Raw genomic sequence first — 27,785 nt, 5'->3', positions numbered from 1 at the left:
GAGAGTCAATTTGGATAAACCAAACTCCCCGGTGATGTATAAAGAGCTAAAAGTTCATGTGTGGATGTGACATGAAGGGAACAGGCACACCTGGAGAGTCAGGTAATGTCCTAGACCATTGTTTCTCCATCTCAACACTACTGGCATGTGGGGCTGGATGAGTCTCTGATGCGGGGCGTGCTGGGCCCTGTGGGGTGCAGAGCAGCTTCCCTGGTCTCCACCCACCAGGTGCCAGGAGCAGCTCCAAAATTGTGACAATAAAAAATGTCCCTAGGCATCACCAAGTGTCTGTAGGGAAGTAGAATTGTCTCTGGTTGCAAATCACTGCCATAGATAGAGAGACATAAATAGTTAGATGAGAGATAGATAGATAGTTAGATAGAGAGATAGAGACATAGATGTGATGGATGGATGGATAGAGAGAGAGACAGATAGGTAGATAGAGGTGATGGATGGCTGGATAGACAGATAGATAGACAGATGATAGATAGTTGATAGATAAGTAATAGCTGATAAATAAATAGATGATTATAGATGATAGATACATACTCAGTAGATGATAGATAATAGAAAGAAAGGGAGGGAGGGAGGAAGGAAGGAAAGAAGGAAAGAAGAAAAAAAGAAATAAAATAAAAATAGATATTAGATGGTTGATAGATAATAAATAGATGATTGATACATAGATAGAAAGACACATAGACAGACGGGGTCTCCATGCTTGGTCAGGGTGTCTCAGCCTCAGCACGACTGACATCTGGAGCTGGATGACCCTCTGATGCGGGGCGTGCTGGGCACTGGGGCTGTGGAGCAGCTTCTCTGGTCTCCATCCACCACGTGCCAGCAGCCCCCTTCCACCCCCAATAGTGACACAGCCATAAATGTCCCCATTTACTATTATCTTTTTGGGTAATACGAATGACGCAAGATTCTGACTTTCGCATTCAAAGGGTTATTGATTCAGAATAGAAGCTCTGTGATTCTATTCTTTTTTTCTAATTTAAATACATTAATAATGAAAAGTGAGGAGGCAGTTTCCTCGTTGCTTTATTTTACTAATTCCCCACCGGAAGGAATTTAACAGATTGGATGATGTCTTTACCATACGGTTCCCCAATTATACAAGGGATTTCTAAAGAGATTCACATAAATTCCGAAGGTCCTCCAAACCACCTGCTATTCGATGACCCTTGAATCATTAGTATTATAAAGTATTAAAGAGAATACTCAACAAAATGGAAAATTTTAAATACATCTGTTACTAAAAACATTCTTTTTTTCCCTAACAATTAAGATAAATTCAGTTTTTGCATCGGCTGAGACAGACCCAATCCCTCTACATTTGCTCTTCACTAAGAAAAATTCTACTAATAAAAACTTAAATTAGAGCCATTACGAGGTAAATGTGACCTAAGAAAATCCTTGTCTCTGGCAAATTGTTAGGCTCTGTGTCAACCAAAGATTTTTAATACTTAGAGTTAATTTATTCATTGCAATGATATGAGCTGCACATCTCCCTTCGAGAATTACAATAGATACCCTCTCAAAAAAAAATAATAAAAGACTAATTCTGAAGTTCACAAAAGTAACAGGTTCCCTTGCTTGCTGGGAACAAGGGGGGGCAAACTTGTTCCTTATATGAGGTGAGGGTAGGGGTGTGTCCAGGGGTCGGGCTGGAGGGGAGGCTTGGGTGGTCTGCCCACCCCTTAGGTGGTGCTGTGTGCAGGGGGCATGCGTAGTACCCTGGTTTTGCTCCCGACACCTGTGTTTGCTCCCCGCTCTTCAATAGTGGCAGTTGTGTTTTTTTGGTCTCTTTGTATCTTTTGGGTGCAGAATTTGTCCCAACTGCGCATGCATGCAGTTATTTTTAGTCCCATAGAGTTTCTTTGTATTTCGTCGCTTAAGGAGAGGCGTGTCCAGGGGCAAGCACTGCAGCACTGCCTCAAAGGGTCCCAGGTCCCAACAAAGGGTCCCAGGACCCAGCGTGTCCTTATTAAAGGAAAGGGTCAAATTCAACATCTTTTCTCTCAGGGGAAGTGGCAGGATAATTAAGTGGACACGTTCAGGTCAACCACTGCCGTGGATCAAACAACTTACTAGAAATGGAATTTGGGGCAAGTTACAAACTCTATTAATCTGTTCTACAGCAGACATTTTTATCCCCAGGTTCTTTTTTCGTTTCTTTGATTGTCCTAAAATACACATAACACAAAACTTACCATTGTGAACTCTACCATTCAGAGGGTTTAACACACCCACAATGTTGTATAAGCACCTCCTCTATCCAGTTCCAAAGCATGTTTATCATCCCGAAAGGAGACCCCTTACCCAGTAAGAGTCCCCCTTCATCATCCCCTCTCTCCAGTCCCTGGTGACCACTCAACGTGTCCAGCCCCAAATCTCTATGGCTTTACCTATCCTGGACAATTTATATCAATGAAATCGTACACTGTGTGTCCTTCTGTGTCTGGCTTCTCTCACTGAGCATCACGTTTTTGAGGTTCATCACGTTGAAGCCTGTGTCCGTGCTTCAATCCTTTTGATGACCGTAATATGCCACTGCGTGGATAGACCCCTAAATGAACTCCAAATGGAGCAAAGACCTAAAAAAGGGGGCTTAAAAGTACAAAGCTCTTACCAGAAAATACAGGGTTAAAGCTTCATGACTTCGGACTTGGCAATGATTCCTTCGCTATGACACCAAAAGTACAAGCGATCAAAGAGGGAAAAATAGATACATTTTACTGCCTCAGAATTAAAAACCGGTGTGTGTCAAAGCATACGGCCAAGAGAGTGAAGAGACAGCCCGCAGCATAGGAAATTTTATTGGCAACACCCTCATGATAGTATTTCTGAATTCGAGATGCATTTTACTGTGCAGCCAGGTGGCAGTCACAACCTACCTGGGCAGAAACTTTCTGCCCGCACCTTCTGGAAAGTTCAGGAAAGTGCTGGTGACCTAGCATCGGACGTGCATGAGTGACTCACAGTAAGTTCACTGTTCTCATGACTGCAGGTTTTCCAAGTTGTCTTTTTTTGTCCCAGAAAGCTGCATCCAAAATCCACCAACCAAGTATAAGTAATTTCAATCCCTGTTCTTCCCAGTTTTCACCAGCTTTGGGGTGCAATATAGTCACATTGACAAGGCGAGCTAGAGTCAGGTCTTCTCCTGCCTCCAAATACCCCCTTCTTCCCCGGAGGGGTCTTTTGGGGGGTAACTGATTTGCTTGTAGATACATCGGGTACATCTATAAATGGAACCTTACTCAACCATAAAAAGGAACGAAACTGCACCATTTGCAGAGACGCGGGTGGACCTAGAGACTGTCTTACAGAGTGAAGGAAGTCAGACAGAGAAAAACAAATACCGTATATTAACACATAGATGTGGAATCTCGGAAAATGATACAGATGAACTTATCTGCAAAGCAGAAATAGAGACACAGATGTACAGAACAAATGTTTACATTAGCGAATAGAAAAGAAAAAGAAATTGGCGTGCAGCCAAAAACGAGTTTCCACCGAGAGTCACGTTATCAGGTAATTAAACATCATTTGTATCTAGAGGTAGTTGCAGCTTAGTCAGAGCTATTTTCTGTCTTCTGTTTATTTTGAAGGCGGATGCCAGAGGCGGCAGAAACAGGACGTTTCAGGACTGTTCCAGAGGGATGTTCAAGGCAACTGCTTCCCTGCTTTGAGACACAGCCAGCAAATGCCCCGTCTGAATTGACCAAAGGCCAGGCGGGGTTCAACCTACTTGTGAATGAAAGACTCCCTGTTTCCAGCAAGAGTTGTCAGAGATCCCTCTGCAAGTGTTACAGTTTGTAAATGAGAACAGAAGGGCTTCTGTAGAAACCCGAAAAGCGCAGACAGCAGACGCCAGGGACTTCCCGGCCCCTTCTCTGGACAACCTAACTTGGTTTCCGTACGATCCTTGTTGCTCTGAAGAGTGAATCAGCCGGCACATGCGTGCACCGGAGAGAGGTCCTTGACTCAGAGCTGAGATCGTGTCTCCCGGCAAGAGGACCCAGAGGGCTGGTCCCCCCCGGAGAAGCAGCCGTTCGCTTACCTACAGCTGGCCTGGCCCAGAGACAGCCCTTCAGGTAACCAGCTTTTCTTGAGACGCTAGCAAGGCCGCTCCAGCCCGGCCAGCGACCCGTGGCAGCCCCCCTAAGTACGCGTGGCTGCAGGGCACACTGCAGCATCTGGCCGTATGTTAGAGGCAACTTTCTTAAACATGGAAAGCAAAGATATGCATGTCAGATTTTTGCCTTGGGTGATGTCTACAAGGAATGCAGAATTTAGTTCAGAGAGAGAGCGAATGTAACTACGCGAGATGCTAAGAGATTTGGGAGCATGTGGATTGGACGTTGAAGAGATGCTAAGATTCAAAACGGAACCGGGTTTGGGAACAGGGCTCAAGTGTAGTGGAGAAATGAGACTTGCTGCCTGGGGTCTGGAGGACAGCGGGGAACCAGGGGTTGTAATTCTTTCTCCCCTGGAAGAGCATCAAAGGCTACATTATGGGTAATACTTCATTGCCGGGCTTTCCTTCTCTTTTTCTGTATCTTTTTTCTTTTAAATGGTCAAAGTATTTGACTTTTTTTTTTTTTGGTAAGTATTCTTTTTTTTTTTCTCAAATCTTTATCGGCGTATAATTGCTTTACATTGTTGTGTTAGTTGCTGCTGTATAACAAAGTGCATCAGCTATACGTATGCATATATCCCCATATCCCCTCCCTCTTGCGTCTCCCTCCCACCTTCCCTACCCCACCCCTCTAGGTCGTCACAAAGCATGCAGTTGATCTCCTTGTGCTTATTGAGATATAATTAGCAGATAACATTGTGAGAGTTTGCTGTATACAAAGGGTCAGTTTGATAACATTTCTATGTTGCAATATGATTGCGACAATAGCGTTAGCTAACACTGCTATCACCTCCGTAGTTGCCATTGCTTTTTTGTGTTGAAAACAATTGAGATCTAGTCTCTTAGCAACTTTGACACTTAACATTACAGCAGCGTTGAGTGTAATCACTGTGGGTGGGTCAGCTCTCCAGAAAGTATTTACCTACATGTTGCAAGTTTGCATCCTTCAACATCCTCCCATTTCTCCCACCCCCCACCCCACCCCCCACCCCCCACCCCCACCCCCCCCCACCCCCACCCCCGCAACCACCACCCTACCCTCTGCTCTTTCTTTGTCTCTTTCTTATGGAAAGTTTTCTCTGGTAGCCAACATGGAGAAAAGCATGCAGTGTTCTAAGGGATAAGATGCTGTGTTCCTTGGAACAGAAGAATACGCTCCTTCTGTGTAGCTAAGTATAGAGAGCCTATCACTGAAGAGGTGAACCAAAGATTTGATAAAACTAAACCTCGTATGACATTTCCACCATGTGCTCAAGCGGCGTATATACACTCAACTCTAACCCACCAGTAGAACAAGTAGAACCAGTCACGTTCCCTAGAAAAGTCAGAAGAAGCCCATAATATGCTTTTTCTGGGGGGAAAAAAAAAAGATTAAAATAGATGTAAAGAAAACAATCATATCTACTTTATACTATATTCTATATTTTCATATTTTTATATGATTATTGTGTTTTATATATACATGTATCTATACATACATATACATAAATGTATTTATTTCATATATAAATACATATAAATTAAAATGTTCATACAGACCTCCTGAGAGGTAAAGATTTGTAGCCAAAAATTGCAAAATGGAACAAACGAAAGGGTACGGCGAATGCCGATGGTATGAAACGAAAGCATTTCCAGCTTCCCCCCTCTGCTCAATTTGAGATACGCCATCCAAACTGTCTACATGTTAAAACAGGTCTAGTAAGCAAAGTCCCTGGTGTTCTGTCCTTCCATCAGAGAGTGGAGTAGTTTCATCCACAACATACGTATTGTATGAGTCCAACTCCATGACATTCTGGAAAAGGTAAAATTATGGAGGCAGTAAAAGGATCAGTGGTTGCCAGGGGTTACGATGGGAAGAGGGATGAACAGGCAAAGCACAGAAGATTTTTAGGGCAGTGAAACTACTCTGTATGATACTCTAATGGGCTGGGCGGGGTGTACATGGCATTGTACCTTGTCCACCCATGGGATGTATAACACCAAGAAAGAACCCTAAAGCTAACTCTGTGTCTGTGCAAACAGACACAATCACCTTGCAACAGGTCACCCACCTGTACACCAGCTACCAGAAGCGAAAAAGAGGCAGCAAGCCAGGTAGCTCACACCTCACTAAGATCCTTCTTCGAAAGGAATGAAGTAAATAAACAGCCTGGGTCACGGTACGTCTCACCAGGAGTGATAGGAGCCCTCAGCCTTGATCCCAACTGAAAGCTTCCCCGCTACAGAGGCAGTGACCACAGAGAGCCATCCAGAGAAACCTGTCTGCGGGGTTTCTCGCTGCCCAAGCCCTGTCCCAGTTGCATGCAGTGGTCATCCGGCTGACCACAGGTGCACTGCCCTGTCCTTGTGCTGAGGAGGACGCAACTTGGGGAGGTGTGAGAAAGCACCTGAACTGCAAGTGAGCTTGGAAGGAGCCACCTCTGTCTTGCAGGCAAGGGCTAATGTCCAGAGAACATGAAGCACCAGGAAATGTCAGGCTAGCTCAGAAGGAGAAGGGTGGAAGCACACTGGGGCATTTCTCCTTGGAGAAGGCCCTGCGTACAGCGATCCACGCCTCTGCACACACAGCCAGCCAGCAGCTAGTCTGCACCTTCCCAGGGGACAGTTTAGATGGAGAGGGTGTCACTCTGAAAGGCTGGACATCCCCAGCTCGGAAGCTCGCCCACCACGCGAGCCAACTTCTCTTCAGACAACTCATGAGCAGAGCTTCTGGGTCACTGCAAAAGCCATGCCAGGTCAAGGGCCACTGACCCCCAGAAGCCCCAAGTGGGCTTCCCTCATGTCTTCATGGTTCCTCATGGCCACAAACAGGCTGCCAGGGACCAGCATTTTTATTGCACATAATGTTGCCCAGTCACCCATTGACATTCTACCTTTATTGGGTTTCCAGGGAAACAGAGCTAGAAAGTTAGCCCAAGGTCTGATTCTCACGCATCAAGGGACAGGATTGCCAGTTATCTGCAGAAAGTAGCTGTTGTCACCAGACGGCTTTGTAGACACGTAAATACACGTGTTCTTCCCCTTTCCTATGATCGTTTTGTAGGGACAGCAGCATACTCTCTTGACTCTTTTTTTTTTTTTTTCATTTAAAATATATTGGATAGGGCTTCCCTGGTGACGCAGTGGTTGAGAGTCCGCCTGCCGATGCAGGGGACACGGGTTCGTGCCCCGGTCCGGGAAGATCCCACATGCCACAGAGAGGCTGGGCCCGTGAGCCATGGCCGCTGAGCCTGCGCCTCCGGAGCCTGTGCTCCGCAACGGGAGAGGCCACAGCAGGGAGAGGCCCGCGTACCACACACACACACACAAAAAATGGTTAAGATGGGAAATTTTGTTATGTGTGTTTACCACAATCAAAAAAATTTTTAAATATGAATTGGAGATCATTTCATATCAATATTTTGTCACTTAATTTTGCATTTTCCTTTATACTCCTGCCTTCTATATCGGGAATCAGGAATCTCTGGTCTGTTTGGCAAACTCTTCCTGTTTTTGGAAATCAAGTTTAATTGGAGGACAACAAGGGCCAGTCATCTGGGTTGGCCGTGGCCATTTCCATGCTATGACAGCAGAGAGAAGTAGTAGCGACAAGACCATCTGGGCAGAAAAGCCCAAAATATGTACCATCGGCTCTTGATAAACACATGTTCTACATTCTTCTTTATTTTGGCCGCGCCTTGAGGCTTGCAGGACCTTACTTCCCCGACCAGGGATTGAACCCCGGCCCCGGCAGTGAAAGTGTGGAGTCCAAACCAGTGGACCACCAGGGAATTCCCCACATTCTTTTTTTTTTTTTTAAGTCACATCAGGACTCAAACGCAAAGGCAGACACCCCAAACCAGCTGGTTTTTCCAGCTCGTCAGGCTGGAGCAGAATTCCAAGCAGGACGGAGCCACTCCAGCTCTGCCCACAGCCTACCTCCTACATTCTGCTCCCAGGTACGTTATTTGCACATTGGCTCCGTTTCACCCAAGGGCCTATCTCAAGGGCGTTCACAGCTTCCTCAAGCTGAAACACGTTCCACTGGAGCGGAACACCCACTTTGTCCAGAGCTTGTGCAAGTGAGAGCCGTGAACCACGACCTTGGTGAGGCCCCAGAATTCCAGAACCTTCAGCGGAAACGCGGCTTTGCTTTCTTGCTCCATGTATGGGATTTAAGATCCATCTGGACCAAACATGGTTCCTGGCAGCCACTCCTGGATCTAGAACACCTCGGGAACTTTCACCTGCAGGGAGATACGTTTCTGTTCTGACAGAGTGCCTCAAAACCGATCACACTCTGACCTAAGCTAGAGCTAACAAAGGCCATGCTCTCCGTTCTAAAGACAGTGTTCAGCATTCGTAAAGCTTTCTGAGTAGGGAAGAACATTCATTCCTTGATGAGTTTTTAGGAGTTAAGATGTTATTGATAGCATCAGAGAGAATCCACGTTTCCCTTCTCGTTACAGACTTACTGTTTGACTTCCTGCATTAGTTCATTTTCTGCTGCCTGTGTTAATATCAACCTCTTTATCTCTTCCAGGAAATACAAGGACAGAGAGGACATGTTACATCTGGAACACTCTTGGTAAGATAGGATGATGGGCACTCGTTCATCTTCTAGGTCTGCCTCTGTGTGACTTCATGTCGCTTTCTCAGAATGCATTGATAGTAAACTGATCTTTCTAAATTAGTAATTGATCCCTCCCCTCCTGAGAATTCACGATTAATATACACGTTCCACGCACCCTTTCCTGGGAGGCGCTCCCCGGCAGCTACAGAAAGAATTCCACCTCACTCTTTCCGATGCAGCTGTGCATCCAGTCTTGCCATGGCGCCGGTGTCTGGTTTTCCGGGAAGCCCACGACACAAATTCCATCAGATTCAGATTTCCATCTTTATTTCATGACGCTGCTGGGGATTGGAACACCACTGTCCTGCTGTTTATTTGCGTGCCCAGGGTGGCATCCATGAAAGGATGAGTTGTTTTTAACTTTTAAAAAAAAAAGCAAGAAAGAGAGAGAAAAAATTCAAATGCCTAAGAGGTGTATTCAAACTCTTCTGAAATGGGATGATAATATCAAAGTCCCCTAAAAGAGGGAACCCAACTTCCAACTTACAGAAGTAGTGTCGATAAGGTGGAAAGCAGCATGAAGCCTTGTTGGGTAGCTTGTTTTTCAGGAGCTGGCTGGCTCTGACAGTCAGTGTGCTTCTGGATTTGAAGCCCTCAACTTGCCGCAGTCTATCTGGTTCCCGTCCGAATATCCTTCTCCTGATGGCAGACGATCTCGGCATCGGAGATGTCGGCTGCTATGGCAACGACACCATAAGGCAAGGACCAGAGAATTGCTCATCTGACACCCCGGTGCAGAGGCCACTGATATCGCATCTGACCCTCGGTCTGTGCAATTCAAACTATAACAGAATTGCACACACATCATTTCTCTGAACGCCCTTAATCCCGCCTTCTTCCCACACCTGCACTAACGCCAGCTCACACGCATCCTGTGTGTGAATAATCGCTTCACTGTTAAGTATGATCTCCATCAGCACAGTCTCTGGTAGCACAGGCACTACCCTGACGCTGCATCTGAGTCCCACCCTCACGTCCCACCGACAGTGCGCTGGTAGCGTGGAGTCAAATCTTCCAGTTAGGAGTAGCGTGCCCGCACAGCTGTGCTTACAATGCGTGACCAGCAAGGACCTCTGTAGAGCACAGGGAGCTCTGCTCAATCCTCTGTAACGACCTAAATGGGAAAAGAATCTGAAACAGCATAGATACACGTCTGTGGATAGCTGAGTCACTGTGCCGCACCCCTGAAACTAACGCAACACGGCTCATCAACTCCACGCTAATATAAAATAAAAAGTAAAGAGAAAAAGAAGACTGTGTGTCCTAAGTGAGAAGTCGCTCTGGACTCTCAGTTCTGGATCTCTTATCGTCTCTGCCTCGGTACCAGTCGTATATTGTGGAAACTTGGTCAATAATAACGCAGTGGATACTTCTTCGATGTTTCAGAAGACATTTGAAGTTTTTCCACTGCCTTTTTTAAAATTACTAATTGTTATTGGACTATAGTTGCTTTACAATGCTGTGTTAGTTTCTGCAGTATAACAAAGTGAATCAGTTAGACGTATACAAACAGCCACTCTTTTAGATTCCCTTCCCATGTAGGTCACCGCAGAGCACTGAGTAGAGTTCCCTGTGCTATATACAGTAGGTTCTCATTAGTTACCTATTTTATATATAGTAGCGTGTCTATGTCCATCCCATTCTCCTAATTCATCCCACCTGCCCAATATCCATATGTTCGTTCTCAACATCTGTGTCTCTATTTCCGCTTTGCAAAGAAGTTCATCTGTACCATTTTTCTAGACGCCACATGGAAAAGATATGATACGGTATTCGTTTTTCTCGTCTGGCTTGCTTCACTCTGTATTACAGTCTCTGGGTCCATCCCCAGCTCTGCAAAGCCGTTGTCTTTTGTTCGTTCCTAAGAACGCATGCATGTGTTAATTGGTGACTGGAAAGTTTTCTATTAAGTAAGATGTCACTATGCTTACGGGAAAAGCCTCTTGTTTGTGCGCTAAGGAATAAAGCAGTTAACGTCTCCGTCTGCAGGACTCCGAACGTTGACCGCCTTGCCGCGGATGGCGTAATGCTCACCCAGCACATCGCCGCGGCTTCCGTGTGCACGCCAAGCAGAGCCGCTTTCCTAACAGGCAGATACCCTCTCCGATCAGGTTTGTCCTTCCTTCCGTCTAACCACGCAGTGGGCAGGAACATGCTCTTTTTTTACTAATCACGTGCGGATTCTCCAGTACAGTGGGAAGAGAACGCTCTAAGTCCCCCATCAGATTGGAGTCCGTAAGAGCTATAGATAATGAGGTGACACTGGTAGAGCCCGGTGCATTTGATGGTCTCCTGTGATGTGGATAACCATATAAGGCAGGCGTTGGCAAACGCTTTCTCGAAAGGGCGAGATATTAAATACTTTCATCTTTGTGGGCCATGTAGCCTGTGATACAGCTACACAACTCTACTGTTGTAGCTTGAGAGCAGCTACCGACCTTACATACATAAATGAGCATGGCTGTGTTCTGATAAAACTTTATTTATGAACACTGAAATTTAAATCTCATATAGTTTCCTATGTTATGAAACATACTACTTCTGATTTTTTCCCCAACCATTAAATAAAATGTACAAAACCATTCTCCACCTGCAGGGGTTATGCAATCAGGTGGTAGGCAACGTTTGCCCCAGGGGGCATAGCTTTTCAACCCTTAGTGTAACATACATAATAATCTACCCCGAGGGATATTAAGGGACCTAACAGGCATTATCATGACTCTGGTTGTGCAAAAGTTTAAGTAACCAAATATGTTTAATCTGAAGAAGAAGAGATAGGGGTCTCCGAAGATTGTTTTCAAATCTCTGCCCGCCGCGTAGAAAAGGAATTTTTTTGCTCTCTGTGGCCCCAAGAAAAAGATCTGAGACCTCGGAATGATTTTAAAGAGGGAAATACGTCGACAAAATATTCCTCCGCTTCCACCTCAGGGGCTCCAAAATCATACTCTTTTGCATTAAAAGTCATGCAGATCTTTTGTTATAAAGTTCTGGGGTTTTTGTTTGGTTGGTTTTGGGTTTTGGTTTTGGTTTTAGTTTTGTTTTTTGAGAGGTTTTTGGTGTGTTTTCTTTTGTTTCTTTGTTTTTTTGGCTTTTTTGTTTTCTTTTGTTGTTTGTTTTTGGGGGGTTTGGGGCTTTTTGGTTTTTTGGTTTGGGGGGTTTTTTTGTTTGTTTTTCAGAGGGGTTTGGAGGGTTTTTTCCTCCCAATCTTCTATCTCCCTGGGGATTTGGGTAGAAACTAGACTAAAAGTTTGAAAGTCTGTATAATGTCCTTCTGCCCTTTGACCCTGAAGCTGACTCCTGGGAGTAGGGACAGACTTCAGACCCTATATCAGCCGGAGTTCTCCAGAGAAATAGAACCAACAAGATCTATCTATCTTCTATCTATCTATCATCATCTATCATCTATCTATCATCTATCTATCTATCTATCTATCTATCTTCTATCTATCATCTATCTATCCATCTATCTATCATCTATCTATTGTCTATCATTTATCTATCATCTTTCTATCTCTCATTTATCTATTCATCTATCATCTATCCATCCATCCATCATCTATCTATCTATATATCCATCTATCATCTATCTATCCATCTATCATCTGTCTATCCATCTACCATCTATCAATCTATCAGCTACTTATTTAGGATCTACCATCTCTGTCTCCTACTCTGTAAAGAGATTTATTTTAAGGAACTGGCTAGTGTGACTGTGTGGTTGGCAAGTCCAGAATCCTCAGGGCAGGACAGCAGGCTGGAGACGCAGGTGGGATCTGGTGTTGCAGTCTTGAAGCAGAATCCCTTCTGTGTCTGGAAACCTCAGCTTTTGTCCTGGAGACCTCCAACGGACTGGATGAGGCCACCCACCTGCACGGGGGTCACCTCCTTTAGTTGAAGTCGATTGATTGCAGATGTTAACCCAATCTACACAAGACTGTCACAGCAACACCTAGACCCATGGACTAGTGTTTGCATGGCTGGGGACCGTAGCCTGGTCAAGTTGATCCATCAAAGTGACCCACAGAGACCCTCCTATATATAGTTCTCTGCAACCTGCTCAGGGAAGAATAAATCCTCGACAACATAAGCTGAAACACCCCAACTTTCTTTGTCCTGACCTAGAACTATTTGGTTTTCACTAGCCTTCACTGAACCAGACGCGTTCTTGAGGTTTTGGAAAATCTCAGAATTCTCCAATTTCCAAAGCGTGATCACTGAGAACTTCATTCGCTCTCTGAACCAAGTGGATCCTCTCTGATCAGACTGAGCTGCAGTCATCAAAAAGGTCTAGGAGGCAAAGAGCATCTTCTAAATCGTTGGTTCTCAGCTGCACACTGCAGAGCTTTATAAAAATATTGAACCTACATTTTTAAATGATTGGGTAGAGGTCCTGGATCTATCAGGGTCAGGATGAATTATGTCCGTGGTTCCCTACCTTTTCAGCACATGAGAATCATTTGGGGGGACCTTTTAACCATTCCAAATTCCACCCCAGACCAACTAATATCACAGTCTCTGGGGTGATATGATAACCAAGTGTCAGGATATTCTGGAAACCCCTCCCATGATTCCAATGTGCAGACCAGTTTGAGAAGTACTGGATTCTATCAAGAGTTTGGTGAAATCATAAAATCATTTTTAATTCTGTTTTCCTTTTCATTTAATTCTCTTTCGGCTTACAACCTTGACATATCGGGACCGTAAGTCTTCTCGCTAACATTTTCGATCAATGAATCATTTCCTTTGCTGACAAAAATAAAACCCATGAGGCCAACCCACGTTGGAAGTAAATTTTCAACTGAATTTTGAATAATGGAGACTTCCACCGAATGTTCTAAGTTAAAGTGATAATAATGATGATACAAATCGATGTCTGATTGTAACATTTCTTTGAAAACGATTGATCAAAGGTATGGTGTCCAGTAATGGTTACCGTGTTCTTCAGTGGACGGGCGTATCTGGAGGACTTCCACCGAATGAAACAACTTTTGCAAAAATATTGAAAGATAAAGGCTATGCCACTGGACTCATAGGTATGGACATTTTCTAAGTATTAAGCACATTACTTTTTTTTTAACATCTTTATTGGAGTATAATTGCCTTACAATGGTGTGTTAGTTTCTGCTCTATAACAAAGTGAATCAGCTATACATATATCCCCATATCCTCTCCCTCTTGTGTCTCCCTCCCACCCTCCCTATCCCACCCCTCTAGGTGACCACAAAGCACTGAGCTGATCTCCCTGGAGCACATTACTTTTATAGGGAGGTTATAGTCAAGTAAGAAGTTTGGAAATGAAATAGTTGGGACACAGTGGGATTTCTCATTTCTTTTCTAATTTTACCAAATTACCAAAAATTTTCATCATGCTGTTTTTCCCCATTTCCTGTCTAGAAATGTGACCACACAGCTTAGAACCTTCCTGTCTGCTTCCGTAAAGAGCAGGCTTATCTTTCTATACGTCAACAAACCACGTACGTCATGTGTAGAATGAATGAAAATTAGGGATGGCAGTTTCTTGAAAGGGGCCCAAGAAGTCATGATCATTATCATGTTATAGTAATAAGTTTTGCTAACAGTCTCCTTTGTCGATCAGAAAGAGCAAAGCTAACTCTTTAGCTCTTTGAATATAGAATCCAATAGATTCGTGGATATATCGCTCGGGAAATCACATGAGGTCTTCTGGGTGACGGACACCATTGGGCTGCTGAGAAGGTACACAGAGCGTATCAACACTCCAGCAGTGACAGCAGGGGAGCTAATCACCTTCCACTGACTGAACACGACAGGTGGGGTCTGCAAAACCTGTCACCCACCACCACCCTGACTGTGATTATAATGAATTAGCAAAAGGGACGGAGAATTCTAAAGTCAGGAAATCTTTTGCTCACGCTGGTCACATCAGATGGAGTTTTCTAGAGCCGTGTGACCACTGTGTGCCTTGATTATTGCTCTCCTGTAGACAGTCGCAAAGTCAGGTGGAGGCGACTGAATAAGGGTCACCAAAGATAGCAGGTCCTAACTGCTGGAACCTGCAAATATAACCTTACCTAGGGAAAAAGTGTCTTTGCAGATGTGATTCAGTGAAGGATCTTGACATGAGGAGATGATCCTGGATTATCCAGGTTTCCTTATGTACAAGGACAAGGGTCCTTTCAAGAGGGAGACAGACACATATCTGACTACAAAGAGGAGATAGTGAGACCATTGAGGCAGAGATGGGAGGGATGTGGCCACGAGCCTGGGGATGCCTGGAGCCCCCAGAAGCTGGAAGAGGCGGGAAGGACCCTCCCCTGGAGCCTCTGGAGGGAGCGTGGCCCTGCCCACGTGCCTTGATTTTGGACTTGCCCTCCAGAACTGTGAGAGCATAAATTCCTGTTGTTTCAAGCCACCAAGTTATGGGACTTTGTTCCAGCAGCACAGGAAATGCTGCTACACAAGGTCCTCATTCCCTTGAAGTGACCTGGCCAGGCTGTGGTACAAACAACAGCAAACGCTACCCCCACCTCCTCTACATCCCCACCTCATCCCACCACCCAGCAGAGAGCCTAGAACTTGGCAAGCACACCATACCCACGCCCCCAGGGATGGTCGGACCGTTGTCACGTGTGCGTACTTCTTGCTTTTCAGGAAAATGGCATCTGGGTCTCAACTGTGAATCCTCCGATGATTACTGCCACCACCCGCTCAGCCATGGCTTTGACCATTTCTACGGAATGCCGTTTTCCATGATGGGAGACTGTGAGCCCGGGGAAGTGTCTGAAAAGCGCGCAGGCTTGGAGCATAAACTCAACGTCTGCTCGCATGTCATGGCGTTGGCCGCCTTTACACTCACCGCTGGGAAACTCACTCGCCTGGTAGCGGGCTCCTGGACTCTGGTCATCTGCTCAGCCATTGTGGCCCTGCTGTGCCTCACGACCTCCTATTTCATGGGTGCCCTGATTGTTCACGCCGACTGCTTTCTGATGCGAAATCACGCCATCACCGAGCAGCCCATGTCCCTTCAAAGGACGACGGCTCTTATGCTCAAGGAGGTCTCATCCTTTGTCAAAAGGTGAGTATCAAAGGTGGCTTCAGGATGAAAATGAATTCGGAATCTGCTTCTTCTGGAATGGGTACTGGCGTGGTGAAACGGTCCCAGCTCAGAAAGACATTTTTTTGGTAAAATGGGGCATAAATGATGTTCCCTGAAACTCAACTGGATCCGTTGAAACAACTGACCAGTCAGTTGAAATTTGCTGCTGTTCCTTCTTATTTTAGAGCCAGACCAGGGAATTCCCTGGGGGTCCAGTGGTTAGGACTCTGAGCTCGCACCGCAGGGGGCACGGGTTCTATCCCTGGTCTGCAAGCCACGTGGCATGGCTAAAAAAAAAAAAAAAAGAGCCAGTCCAATTCTTTGAGCACCCCTGGTTACCACAGGGGTGGTATTTAATGAACATATGAAACTGAATCACCTGTAGGTTTTGCAATAAATTCTAAGTATTTTTAAAGCTCTACCATCAGGACCAAGCAGTCCTGTGGCTAACTTCAGCCTGGATGTAAATGTGACAGTGACAAAGAGACTTACCAGGCCAGACCAGGAGGGACACAATGAAAAGCTACACCAAACGGAGGCCACTTTGTGCTCCCCAAAGGGGTTCCAGTAGAGTGGGTGACTCCATGGAACCCCAACTTACCTGGGTGGTGATCATGTTCCGGAATATTCTTAGAGAGCTTTTGATGGAATTGCCAAATCTGGGTCAGGTGTGAAGCGAATACTTGGCTTTCAAATTAGAACAAACTAACCTGATGTGTCCTTATTAAGTCTAAGAGCTTCACCTTTGCTTCTGTCCTTTAAGGGTGTAGATTAGACCATAAAGATCAGGTGAAGACAGGGGAAGGTGAGGAATTGTCTAGATTGGGGAGAATCAACTTGAGATTAATAACCCCATATACATCATTTTGAAAGTGGGTTTTTTCATGACTGTTCCACACCCTAAACTTCATTGCATAAGAGCAGTTGTAAAGAAAACTGAATGTGCAAATCACTTATTCTTTCAGCTAAGTTGGAAATCGAAAAATATACCGAAATAACAATAAAATGAAAGTCAGACCAGATGGCATCCTGGTATTCTATTTTACTTTCAGTCATCCGAAGTCCATAGAGTTAGAAAACGATAATCAGGAAGAAAAAGACTTTTAAAATCAGTGTGGAGGGACTTCCCTGGCGGTCCAGTGGTTAGGACTCTGCGCTTCCACTGCAGGGGGCACGGGTTCGATACCTGGTCGGGAAGCTGAGATCCCACATGCCGTGGCACGGCCAAAAAATAAAAAAATTCGTGTGGACTTTTCCAAAGACTTTAGAAGGAAGAAAGTCATCACACTGAAGATTCTCAGACACAGGAACATCGCGCCGTGGAACAGATCTACGCAGTTGCTGCTGGTGGGTAGAGCAGCACAGTCATGTGTCTGAGTAAGGACGTGACAATGGAAATTTGTATTTAGCATCTGTGGGAGCTCAATCTCAGGTTGACCAAAAAATAACTCCCATCACATCGTATCTACTTTCAGAAACAAGCAAGGACCTTTCCTCCTCTTCGTGTCCTTTCTACATGTCCACACCCCTCTCATCACTACCGAGAACTTCCGAGGGAGGAGTCCCCATGGGCTGTACGGGGACAACACAGAAGAGATGGATTGGATGGTGGGTAGGTACCTTTTCCAGATGAGAAAGTGATGGTTCCTCGTCCAGAAACTGCAGGAGGGAAGGATGTAAAGAATGAGAAGACCAGGGCTTCCCTGGTGGCGCAGTGGTTGAGAGTCCGCCTGCCGATGCAGGGGACGCGGGTTCGTGCCCCGGTCTGGGAGGATCCCACGTGCCGCGGAGCGGCTGGGCCCGTGAGCCATGGCCGCTGAGCCTGCGCGTCCGGAGCCTGTGCTCCGCAACGGGAGAGGCCACAACAGCGAGAGGCCCGCGTACCGCAAAAAAAAAAAAATGCAGACCTGGTCAGACTGTATAAAAAAGCAACACCCAAACACCAAAGAAATACACTCGTTTTTTTAAATCTGTAACTTTTAACCAACCACCTTCCCCCATTTTTTCCCACCCCTCACCCTCACCTGCAGTAGCCACCAATCTGTTTTCTCTTTCTGTAGGTGTGGCTTTTTGGATCCCACATGTAAGTGAGATCACACGGTATTTGTCTTTCTCTGTCTGACATACTGCACCGAGCATAATGCCCTCAGGGTCCATGCATGTCGCTGCAAGTGGCAGGATTTCCTCCTTTCTCAAGGCTGCATAATAGTCCGTTGAATGTATACAACACATTGTCTTTATTCATTCATCCATCGATGGACACTCGGGTTGCTTCCATGTATCGGCTATTGTAAATACTGCTGCTATGAACATGGGGGTACAGATAGTTTTTATGTGACTCTAAGAAACTTAGAACTGCCACTGAAAACTATTCTTCATCCACGTACAAATGCCTTTGTCACCGTCCTTCCTAGACCATCCTGTTCCCTATTTTTCTCTGTAATCTTCTTTTGCCTCATTTGTAAGGGTTCACGACGTTGTCCTATGCAGCATGTACACTTGTAGCTTTCCTGAAACTTTCTGGAAACAGGATTGGGCACATACAAAGACATATGTCAATCTTAGATCGAAGATGCTTAAAATAGCACAATTATATTACTGCTGACTCCCATTAAGCTTTAACACTGAAGACTCATTTAAAGGAAGCGTTCCAAAAATCCGGTGTAAGAGTTTCTTCTATTTTGACTGGCACACACGCATCTATTCTTTGCAGGGAAGATCCTTGATACCTTGGACACGGAAGGTTTGACCAACAGTACCCTCGTTTATTTTACGTCGGATCATGGGGGATCCTTAGAGGCTCAGTTTGGAAACAATCAATATGGTGGCTGGAATGGGATATATAAAGGTAAGGGTGAGACATTCCCAGATCCATGTGTACTGGCTTCATCTCTTCCCAATAATTCCCAACGCTTTCTCTGGAATGGGAGTTTACAAAGCAAAGTCACAAAAACCAAAGGAACCCAAATGATCGTTGTGGTCAACAGAATAATGTCCCCAAAGGTATCCATGTCCTGACCCCTGTGTGGTGGAAAACCAACACCCAGAATAATAAATAAAACAAAATCTATGCTCTGCCAGGGAGGAACTAAATGTCATCATGTAATTAAAGAGGGAGGGAGAGAAAGAGAGATTTAAAACAGATGGAAAGGTTAAATCACCCAGGTAAGCGACCACTTTGGATTTTCAATCACATTCTTTCCTGTTCATGTTTAAACACAGGTGGCAAAGGCATGGGCGGCTGGGAAGGTGGGATCCGGGTCCCAGGGATACTCCGGTGGCCCGGGGTGCTGCCCGCTGGCCGCCTGATCCACGAGCCCACCAGCCTGATGGATGTCTTCCCCACCGTGGTCCAGCTGGGGGGTGGCCAGGTGCCCCATGACAGGTACAGAGCAGCCCAAAGAAGGTAGTTGCGTTTTGTGTAGAGCCAACATGTATGTCAAACATCACTGTCACTTTTGTTTGGCATAAAACATCCGTGAGATCAGTATCTGGAAGAACGCTCATCATTCTCTGCTGGGATCCAACGTCTGCTTCATTTTATGCACAAAATGTCCTTCTCTTCTCAGTCTTAAGTGAAGCCATTTGATAATAAGGACGATTGTCACTGAAACGCATCAATGAATTTACTAACGATTCATCACAAGAGATTCCTTTTGATGTAGTGTGGTAGGGACTTTTCATGATCCCAGTTTTTCTTATTTTTTTAATTTATTTATTATTTTATTTATTTATTTTTGGCTGTGTTGGGTCTTCGTTGCTGCACGCCGTCTTTCTCTAGTTGTGGCCGGCGGGGGCTACTCTTCATTGCGGTGCACGGGCTTCTCATTGCGGTGGCTTCTCTTGTCGCGGAGCACGGGCTCTAGGCACGTGGGCTCAGCAGTTGTGGCTCGCGGGCTCAGTAGTTGTGGCTCGTGGGCTTAGTTGCTCCACGGCATGTGGGATCTTCCTGGACCAGGGCTCGAACCCGTGGCCCCTGCACTGGCAGGGGGATTCTTAACCACTGCACCACCAGGGAAGCCCGATTCCAGTTTTTCTTCCTTTAAAAATTATAGAAAATTTGGGAGGAATAGAAAGAAAATAAAATTATTTCGTAAACTTGACAACGTAGAGATGAATACATAATTAAGTTATATGATACCTATGTACTATATATATTTAGATATTTTATATATTTGTATAAAATATTCTGTATATATAGAGAGATATATGTACATATCTATATATATTTAGATACTTTATGCATGGACAGAAATTTTAATGGCTTTACAGTATTCTTTCAACTAACCTCTTACAGGTGGACTTCAGCCGTGTTCATTTTGAAAAAAAATCTGGCTTTGTCATTTTACTGCCTGTCATAATTACCTTCTTAGTAAAAACCCCTGGAAGTTGAATTCCTGGGTCAAAGTGTGTGGCCAGTTACTAAACTCTTGATACATTTTGTCAAATTGTTCCCTAGGAATTGCTACTGGCTGTATGTGAGAGCATCTGTTTTTAAAATAATAGAACTAAAATCAGTTTAATTTATACATGTAATTTATTTATTATATAAACGACACATACAGTATGTGTGTATGCACATATACATATATGTGTGTTATCATTTCCACTGCTTTATCAGCAGAGATGTTGAATATTACATTCTCCTCTTTTCTCTTCTCTTACATTGAATATCATGTCTCTGGTTGATTTTTTTTCCTCCTAACTGGCTGCTAATTTTTAACATTAATTTATAATATCTCATTTGTTTTAAAAATAAAAATTTGTCCATCATGTATATCACAAATGTATTTTGCTAGAAGATGAAGTTCAGCCATATATTGTTGCTTGGTTTTACTTATATATACATTTATATATATACACACACATATGTAAACGTATGTGTGTATGTGTATATGAATACACGTTTGGAAATGAAATGATATATATTGTGTATATTCATGGTGTATATATATATGTGCTATATGTGTGGTGTATCCATGCGGTATGCATATATTTTATGTATATATGGTGGGTATATATATCACATATCTATGGTATATGTATGTGGTATGTGTATATGTATAGATATTGTATATACAGTATATATAATATATAGTGTATATATTGAATATATAATACATATATTGTGTATGTATTATATATTGCATATATAGTGTATATGTCTATTTGTATATAATGATATACATTGTGCATATAATGTATACATTTTTTATATAATGATGTATATTGCATATATACACTACATATGCATATAGATTTCTTTTATTATATATACTTATGAAATGATTCCAGGTCTTGTTGAAGAATGCCGCATGTTCTATAACGACTTAAAGCTCAAATCCATACAGAACCAAGCAGGTGTTTCCATTTGGTTTAGCTATTTGTGCTTCAGAATAAGGCTGGGGGGACCATTACTTCAGCCAAGCAAGCTGGACCCTCCAACATCTTTTAGCCGAAGGCGCTGTGTGCAGGCGGCTGGGGTGCTGACTGCCCCGGGGCGGCCCTGGGCTTGTTAAGGCCACGCCCACCTTCCAGCAGCCCCGCCCTGAGTCCCTGTGCTCCTGCCTGTAGGGTGATTGACGGCCGGGACCTGCTGCCCTTGCTCCTGGGGACAGCCCAGCACTCGGAGCACGAGTTCCTGATGCATTACTGCGAGAGCTTCCTGCACGCAGCCCGGTGGCACCAACGGAACAGTGAGTAGCCTGCCTGAAGGAGTCATGTCTTGGCCTCCGTTCGCATTTTCTGCTTCTTTGTGGCTTTTGCATGTCCACGCGAGCTCCTTTATTTCCTTCTTGGCGGTATTTTTCTTCTGATGCCGGCAACGTCCTTTCACTGTCGATCATCCCGTGGTGATCGGAAGGGAATTCTCTGGTCTATGGCTTTCCCGTCCCCCAGCCCCATGAGGTGAGGTGCAACTTTTATCATCACACACACACACTTGTACACACACAGGTGTTCCAACCTGATTCTAACCTTTCCAGTCTGTCCTCTTAATCTATATTTGCTTTCCACGTGTCTTAACTTCATGACACCATCTCATACCTGTTAGATTAACGATAACTTTGTAAAACAAGCAGTAACATGTTTAGTGAATAATTTTTGCACCTCAAACTTTTCTGGGCTGTTGTGGCCCAACAGTCCTTTCAAAAGAATTGTAAAATCATTTGCAACTATTTTTTTTAATCCCACAGGAATATCAATATCCATTGTCTTCAACGTATAAATGATTTTGGGGGGGAAAGTGGTATCTTTACAATATCAAGTGTTCCCAAACTGAGGCATGTTATGTCTCCGCACTTCTTATTGAAAAGCTATTCGTTTTACCAAGCACTTTGCTCCCTTACCAAGTCATTTCATTGTATTTTAATTGCTTCCATATTTATAGCTGGATTCTCCATCATCGTCTGACTGGAGTTGCTTGAGGTTTTCTGTTTCTATGAATCTTTTTAAATCCAGCTCTTGGATTTACTAAACAACTATATTTTTAAATTTTCTAACTGCTTGAGTTCTGCCTCTGCCTTGGTCTGTGGTAACAGACTTTCAGCTATTTGAGTTTCTTCTCTTTTCTTCATTTCTGTTTCCCTCTCTATTATTCTGCATTTTGCCCTGACATTTTCTCCCTTTTTTGTGGATTTGCCTTAAGGACTTGGTTTTCTTCCAGGGTTTGGGAAGGCCTATAGCCCTCTTGCAATTCAACTCACTCTTTTTTCTTTATGCCTCAAAACCATTCTCTGGACATGTCCAGTTGTCTGAAACAAGAATAAAAGAATACCTTTTGGAATCCCCCTTATTTGAGGAAGTTACCAATAGATTTTTTAAAAATCTCCCTCCTTTTCCTGTCCATCCTTTCCAGTAGTATCATCATCTGGGATGATTTTTATTGCTACATTTTTGGGTTTTTAAGAATTTCATAACATAGATTTCCTCTTTTAAGATTAAAAAAAAAAAAGGCTTTCATTCAGGGACTTCCCTGGAAGTCCAGTGGTTAAGACTCCGTGCTTCCACTGCAGAGGGGGACGGGTTCAATCCCTAGTTGGGGAACTCAGATCCTGCATACCATGGGGCGTGGCAAAATAAAAACCAAAAACTTTCATTCAATTACCTAGCACAATCTACAACTATTTATGCTTACGGATAATTTTTATTGCTACATTTTTGCTTTTTTAAACTTACATACTATAGATTTCCCCTTTTACGATTTTTTAGAAAACTTTCATTCAATTGCACAGTTCAGTCTACCAGCATTTATGCTTAGGGATGATTTCTATTGCTACGCTTTTGATTTTTTAAAGTCACATATTATAGATTTCCCTTTTTAAGGGTTTTTTTAAACTTTCCTTCAGTTCCATAGCCCAACCTTCAAGCACTGCTGTGAGTGGCACCGATACCTGGGATCAACGTTCATCCTGTTTTTCTTTACCCCGTGGCTGCCCCATTACCGAACCTCTCCTCTCTCAGTTATTGGGCAAATATCTCAATTTTTTTTTCAAGGTAGATAGGGAGTGTGTTCTTACTTTTTTTTTTTTTAACTTTTTGTTTTTCGGCCGTGTCACGCGCCATGTGGGATCTTAGTTCTCCAACCAGGGATCGAACCCACGCCCCCTGAATTGGGACCGTGGAGCCCTAACCACTGGACCGCCAGGGAAGTCCCCTGTTCCTACTTGCCATGTCTCTTCGACGGCCCCCTCACCGGCCTCCCCAGGTCCACTCTTCATCCCACTCCCATTGTCCACTTAGCCCTCCATGAAAACCTTTCCGGGACCACCCACCATACCGATTCCTCCCTGTGACATGAGCCAGCTCCTCCCCTTCTCTGGGGCAAGAGCTCGGACCCTAGGAGCCCCCAGTCACCAAGCTGCAGCAGAACCATGCCCTGTGATTCTAGAACCAGCAGTTACTGCCTCAGGGCCTTTGCACGACCCGTCCCTGCCATCGAGAACATGCTCAGGAGGCGGACCGTCCTCCGTTCTTGACCTTCACATCCCGCATCCACTATGACCCCAGCCCGCACCTTGCACACACACACACCTCCACGTCCGCCTTCCATCACCTGGACCGCTTGTATTTTCTTCCAGGCATCCGGCACTCTTGGCAATCTTCTCATTTCTGGTGTCTATTTACCGCTCTCTGGCCCGAGTCCCCTCCCTACGACTCTGTCTGTCTTCTCTCTGTACTCATCTGCTGAACGATGAAAACAATCACAGACATTGAATGAGTGTCCGTCCGATGCCCATGAACTCATTTTACTCTGAAAACCCCAGCAGGTGACAATTCCTGTCCCCAGTTCACAGGTGAGAAAACTGACACTTGTTAAGACAACAGGTCGCAGGGCTTCCCTGGGGGTCCTTTGGTTAAGGCTCCGCGCTCCCAACGCAGGGGGCCCGGAGTTCCATCCCTGGTCAGGGAACTAGACCCCACGTGCCATAGCTAAGACCCAGCGCAGCCAAATAAGTAAATAAATATATATTAAAAAAAAAACCAAAAAAGACAGCAGGTCACCATAAATGCTTTGAAGGGAACAGAAGCCAGTGTTCCCATAAAAACACCAAACCACAGCGGTGCCAGCCTGGGAACCAGGGCTCGCGCAGGGAAATCTGGTGGCTGTGGGGACGAAGGGAACGGGATGCCCGTCTGACCACAGGTCTTGGTTGCCCACACTTGCTGGCTGCATGGGGACCCCTGGCCTCATTCTCACTCTCCTGTCCAGGTCCCAGGAGCAGCCCCAGCCCTGCCCCGTCTCCCTCCCTGGTCCTCCTACACCAGGATCCAAGGGAGCCCTCCCGCCTGGTCCTGGAAGAGGCACGGCCACCAGAGTCCCGCTCACTGCCCTCTGGTTACACGTGTGGCTTCCCCAGACTTGCTGCCCTGCGAGGATGCCGGGGGGATGCCAGAGGGAGAGTGGGGGCCTCCTTCCCCACGCAGCAGGAAGCCGCAGGGCTCAGGCTGTGCAGTCCTGGGTCTGACCCACGGCGGGGGGCAGTGCTGGTGTGAGGACAGCCTCAGTCTCTCCTTCCATTTGGTCAAAATCGCTTCCTGAGGCTGAGCTAGGTCTGGTGCCAGCTGACCTCTAAGTAGTAAGTCTTCTCAGACGCTGGAGGATGTCTTACAGATTCATGCTACTCTCTCCCTCCCTTCTTTCCTTCCTCCTTCCTTCCTTCCCTCCTTCCTTCCTTCCCTCCTTCCTCCCCTCCTTCCCTCCTTCCTTCCTTCCCTCCTTCCTCCCCTCCTTCCCTCCTTCCTTCCTTCCCTCCTTCCTCCCCTCCTTCCCTCCTTCCTTCCCTCCTTCCTCCCCTCCTTCCCTCCTTCCTTCCTTCCCTCCTTCCCTCCTTCCTTCCTTCCCTCCTTCCTTCCTTCCCTCCTTCCTTCCTTCCCTCCTTCCTCCCCTCCTTCCTTCCTTCCCTCCTTCCTTCCTTCCTTCCCTCCTTCCTTCCTTCCCTCCTTCCTTCCTTCCTTCCCTCCCTCCTTCCTTCCTTCCTTCCTTCCTTCCTTCCTTCCTTCCCTCCCTCCTTCCTTCCTTCCTTCCTTCCTTCCCTCCTTTTCTTGGTGGAACCTTCACAGCTAGAGAGAAGCTCAGGAAAAACATCACTGAGAATTCACTTAGGAAACCACCGTCAAGACAAGTAATTCATTCCTTTTTGTAAACAGCTCTGTGGCGCTCTCCCTCACCATCTTAGCTCCGGCTGCCATAACAAAAGACCACAGAGCAGGGAGCTTAAAGTAATGCACACTTATTTCTCACAGTTCTAGAGGCTGGAAGTATGAGATCAAGATGCCAGCATGGTCTGGTTCTAGGGAGGACTCTCTTCTGGGTCAGATTCGGCCACCTTCTCCTTGTGTCCTCATGTTGGGGAGAGAGAGCTCTGGCCTCTTTCTCTTCTTATAAGGACACAAATCCCATCCCGGGGGCCCCACCCTCACAACATCGTCTACCCCTAATCACCTCCCAAGGCTCTATCTCTTAATCCCATCACGTTGGAGCTCAAGGCTTCCACAATGAATCTGGGGTTGCAGGGGTGGAGGACACACAAACATTCAGTCCATGATATTCACGTCACCATAAAATTCACCCTTTTCGAATGTAAAAATTGAGTGACATTTAGCACTTCACAGTGGGTGCAAACCTCACCGTCATCTAGCTCTATAACATTTTCATCACCTCCAAAATGAAACTCCAAACCCATTAAATACTCACTCCCCAATCCCCCTCCCCCAGCCCCTGGTAACCATGAACCCACTTTCTGTGTCTGTGGATTTCCCTGTTCTGGACGATTCCTATAAATGGATCACACACTGTGTGTCCTTCTGTGTCTGGCTTCTTTCTCTGAGCAACGTGTGTTCAAGGTCCATCCACGTGGCAGCCTGTGTCAGAGCTTCACTCCTTTTCATGGCTGTGTGATATTCCACTGTGTGGATGGCCCCCATGCTGTGTATCCATCCATCACTTGATGGACACCTGGGCTGCTTCCAGCCCCTGGCACTTGTGAATCGCCCAGCTCTCCAGCAATGTGTCCTGTGTCTCCATGCCAACCCTCCCCAATTCTTGCCCTTCCTCCAGGAGGGGCAGTGTGGAAAGTCCACTACGTGACCCCAGTGTTCCACCCAGACGGAGCCGGTGCCTGCTACGGGAGAGGGGTCTGCCCATGCTTTGGGGACAAAGTAGCCCATCATGACCCACCGTTGCTGTTTGACCTCTCGAGAGACCCTTCCGAAGCTCACGCCCTCACGCCAGACACGGAGTCCTCATTCCATCAGGTGATGGAGAGAATCACAAAGGCCGTGGAGGACCATCGCCGGACGCTCAGCCCGGTTCCACTGCAGCTGGACATGCCGGACAACCTCTGGAAGCCATGGCTCCAGCCCTGCTGTGGTCGGTTCCCCCTCTGCTGGTGCGATCGGGAAGCTGACCCACAAGAGCCGACCGCCCGGGAAAACTAGGTCCCCGCTCCCTAGAGATCTCCTTTGGGGTCAAAATAAAATGGCCTGAAGACAAGCTGTCTGCTTGTGTGGGGCTGAATCCTTTCACCAACTCTAAAGACAAAGTGTGACCGAATTCAGGTTCAGCGTCTCACCGCTCAGGAACACAATACTAAATTGGTACAAACGAACTTATGTACAAAACAGAAAGAGAGTCACAGACATAGAAAACAATCATATTGTTACGAGCGGGCAAAGGGGGTGGAGGGATAAATGGGGAGATTGGGATCAACATATACACATGACTATATATAAAATAGATAACTCATAAAGACGTGCTGTAGAGCACTGGGAACTCTACTCAATACACTGTAATAACCTCTATGGGAAAAGAATCTGGAAAAGGGTGGATATATGTACATGTATAACTGACTCACTTTGCTGTACACCTGAAACTAACACATTGTAAATTAACTATACTCCAATTTAAAAAATAAAGTTATTTAAAACAAAGAATCAGGGCTTCCCTGGTGGCGCAGTGGTTGAGATTCCGCCCGCCAATGCGGGGGACACGGTGCGCCCCGGTCTGGGAGGATCCCACATGCCACTGAATAGGAGCTGTGCTCTGTCACCTCCCTCCCAGACCCATCCACACCCTTGTCCCTGATACTTTGAAGCCACTAGAGTCTTTGCATTCCTTAAAGTGATTTCAGACCCATAAGATCAAGGCCAGACCCCAGGACCGTGACCCGAAAACTGGGGTCGCCTCTTGGTGGGTGTGCAGCCAAAGACACAACCAAGCCACAATCAGGAGAAGGATTTATCATCTGCAGCAAGTAGGGAGAACACAGGGGCCCTTTCCCAAAGCAGTGTTTCCCGAACAGCAAAACTGGGGAAGCTTTAATCTCAGGGTACATGTATATTCATGGCGGGGGCGGGGAAAACGCTTGGGTGGTACATGCATATTCATGAAGGGGCTTGAGCAGGGGAGAATTCAGCATTGCACTGGGGCCAAGGTCCACAGAGTCTAAGCTTTA

The 27,785-nt window shown here is 45.6% G+C and overlaps 1 protein-coding gene across 2 annotated transcripts; it reads left to right on the top strand.

Annotated features, from left to right (window-relative positions):
* Window positions 1-8,688: 8,688 nt before the first annotated feature.
* Window positions 8,689-26,816, top strand: LOC309839616 (arylsulfatase L-like; the record flags this gene model as incomplete). 2 transcript variants are annotated; one of them, XM_082681454.1, is made up of 10 exons in its annotated part: window positions 8,689-8,711; window positions 9,305-9,454; window positions 10,746-10,867; window positions 13,667-13,789; window positions 15,387-15,810; window positions 17,307-17,443; window positions 18,545-18,679; window positions 19,054-19,216; window positions 21,406-21,527; window positions 26,390-26,816. In XM_082681454.1, 10 exons carry the CDS (start codon window positions 8,689-8,691, stop codon window positions 26,767-26,769), a joined length of 1,779 nt encoding a protein of 592 aa, XP_082537580.1. In that variant the 3' UTR covers window positions 26,770-26,816. The 2 variants fall into 2 exon arrangements, with proteins under 2 accessions (XP_082537580.1, XP_082537579.1); XM_082681453.1 differs by having other exon boundaries at window positions 9,293-9,454.
* Between the last annotated feature and the right edge of the window lie 969 nt (window positions 26,817-27,785).

The sequence above is a fragment of the Grampus griseus genome, assembly GCF_964374135.1.
Source record: "Grampus griseus genome assembly, chromosome: X".
NCBI lineage: Eukaryota > Metazoa > Chordata > Mammalia > Artiodactyla > Delphinidae > Grampus > Grampus griseus.
The sequence above is the reverse complement of the archived record's forward strand: the minus strand, read 5'-3'. Positions and strand labels throughout refer to the sequence as shown.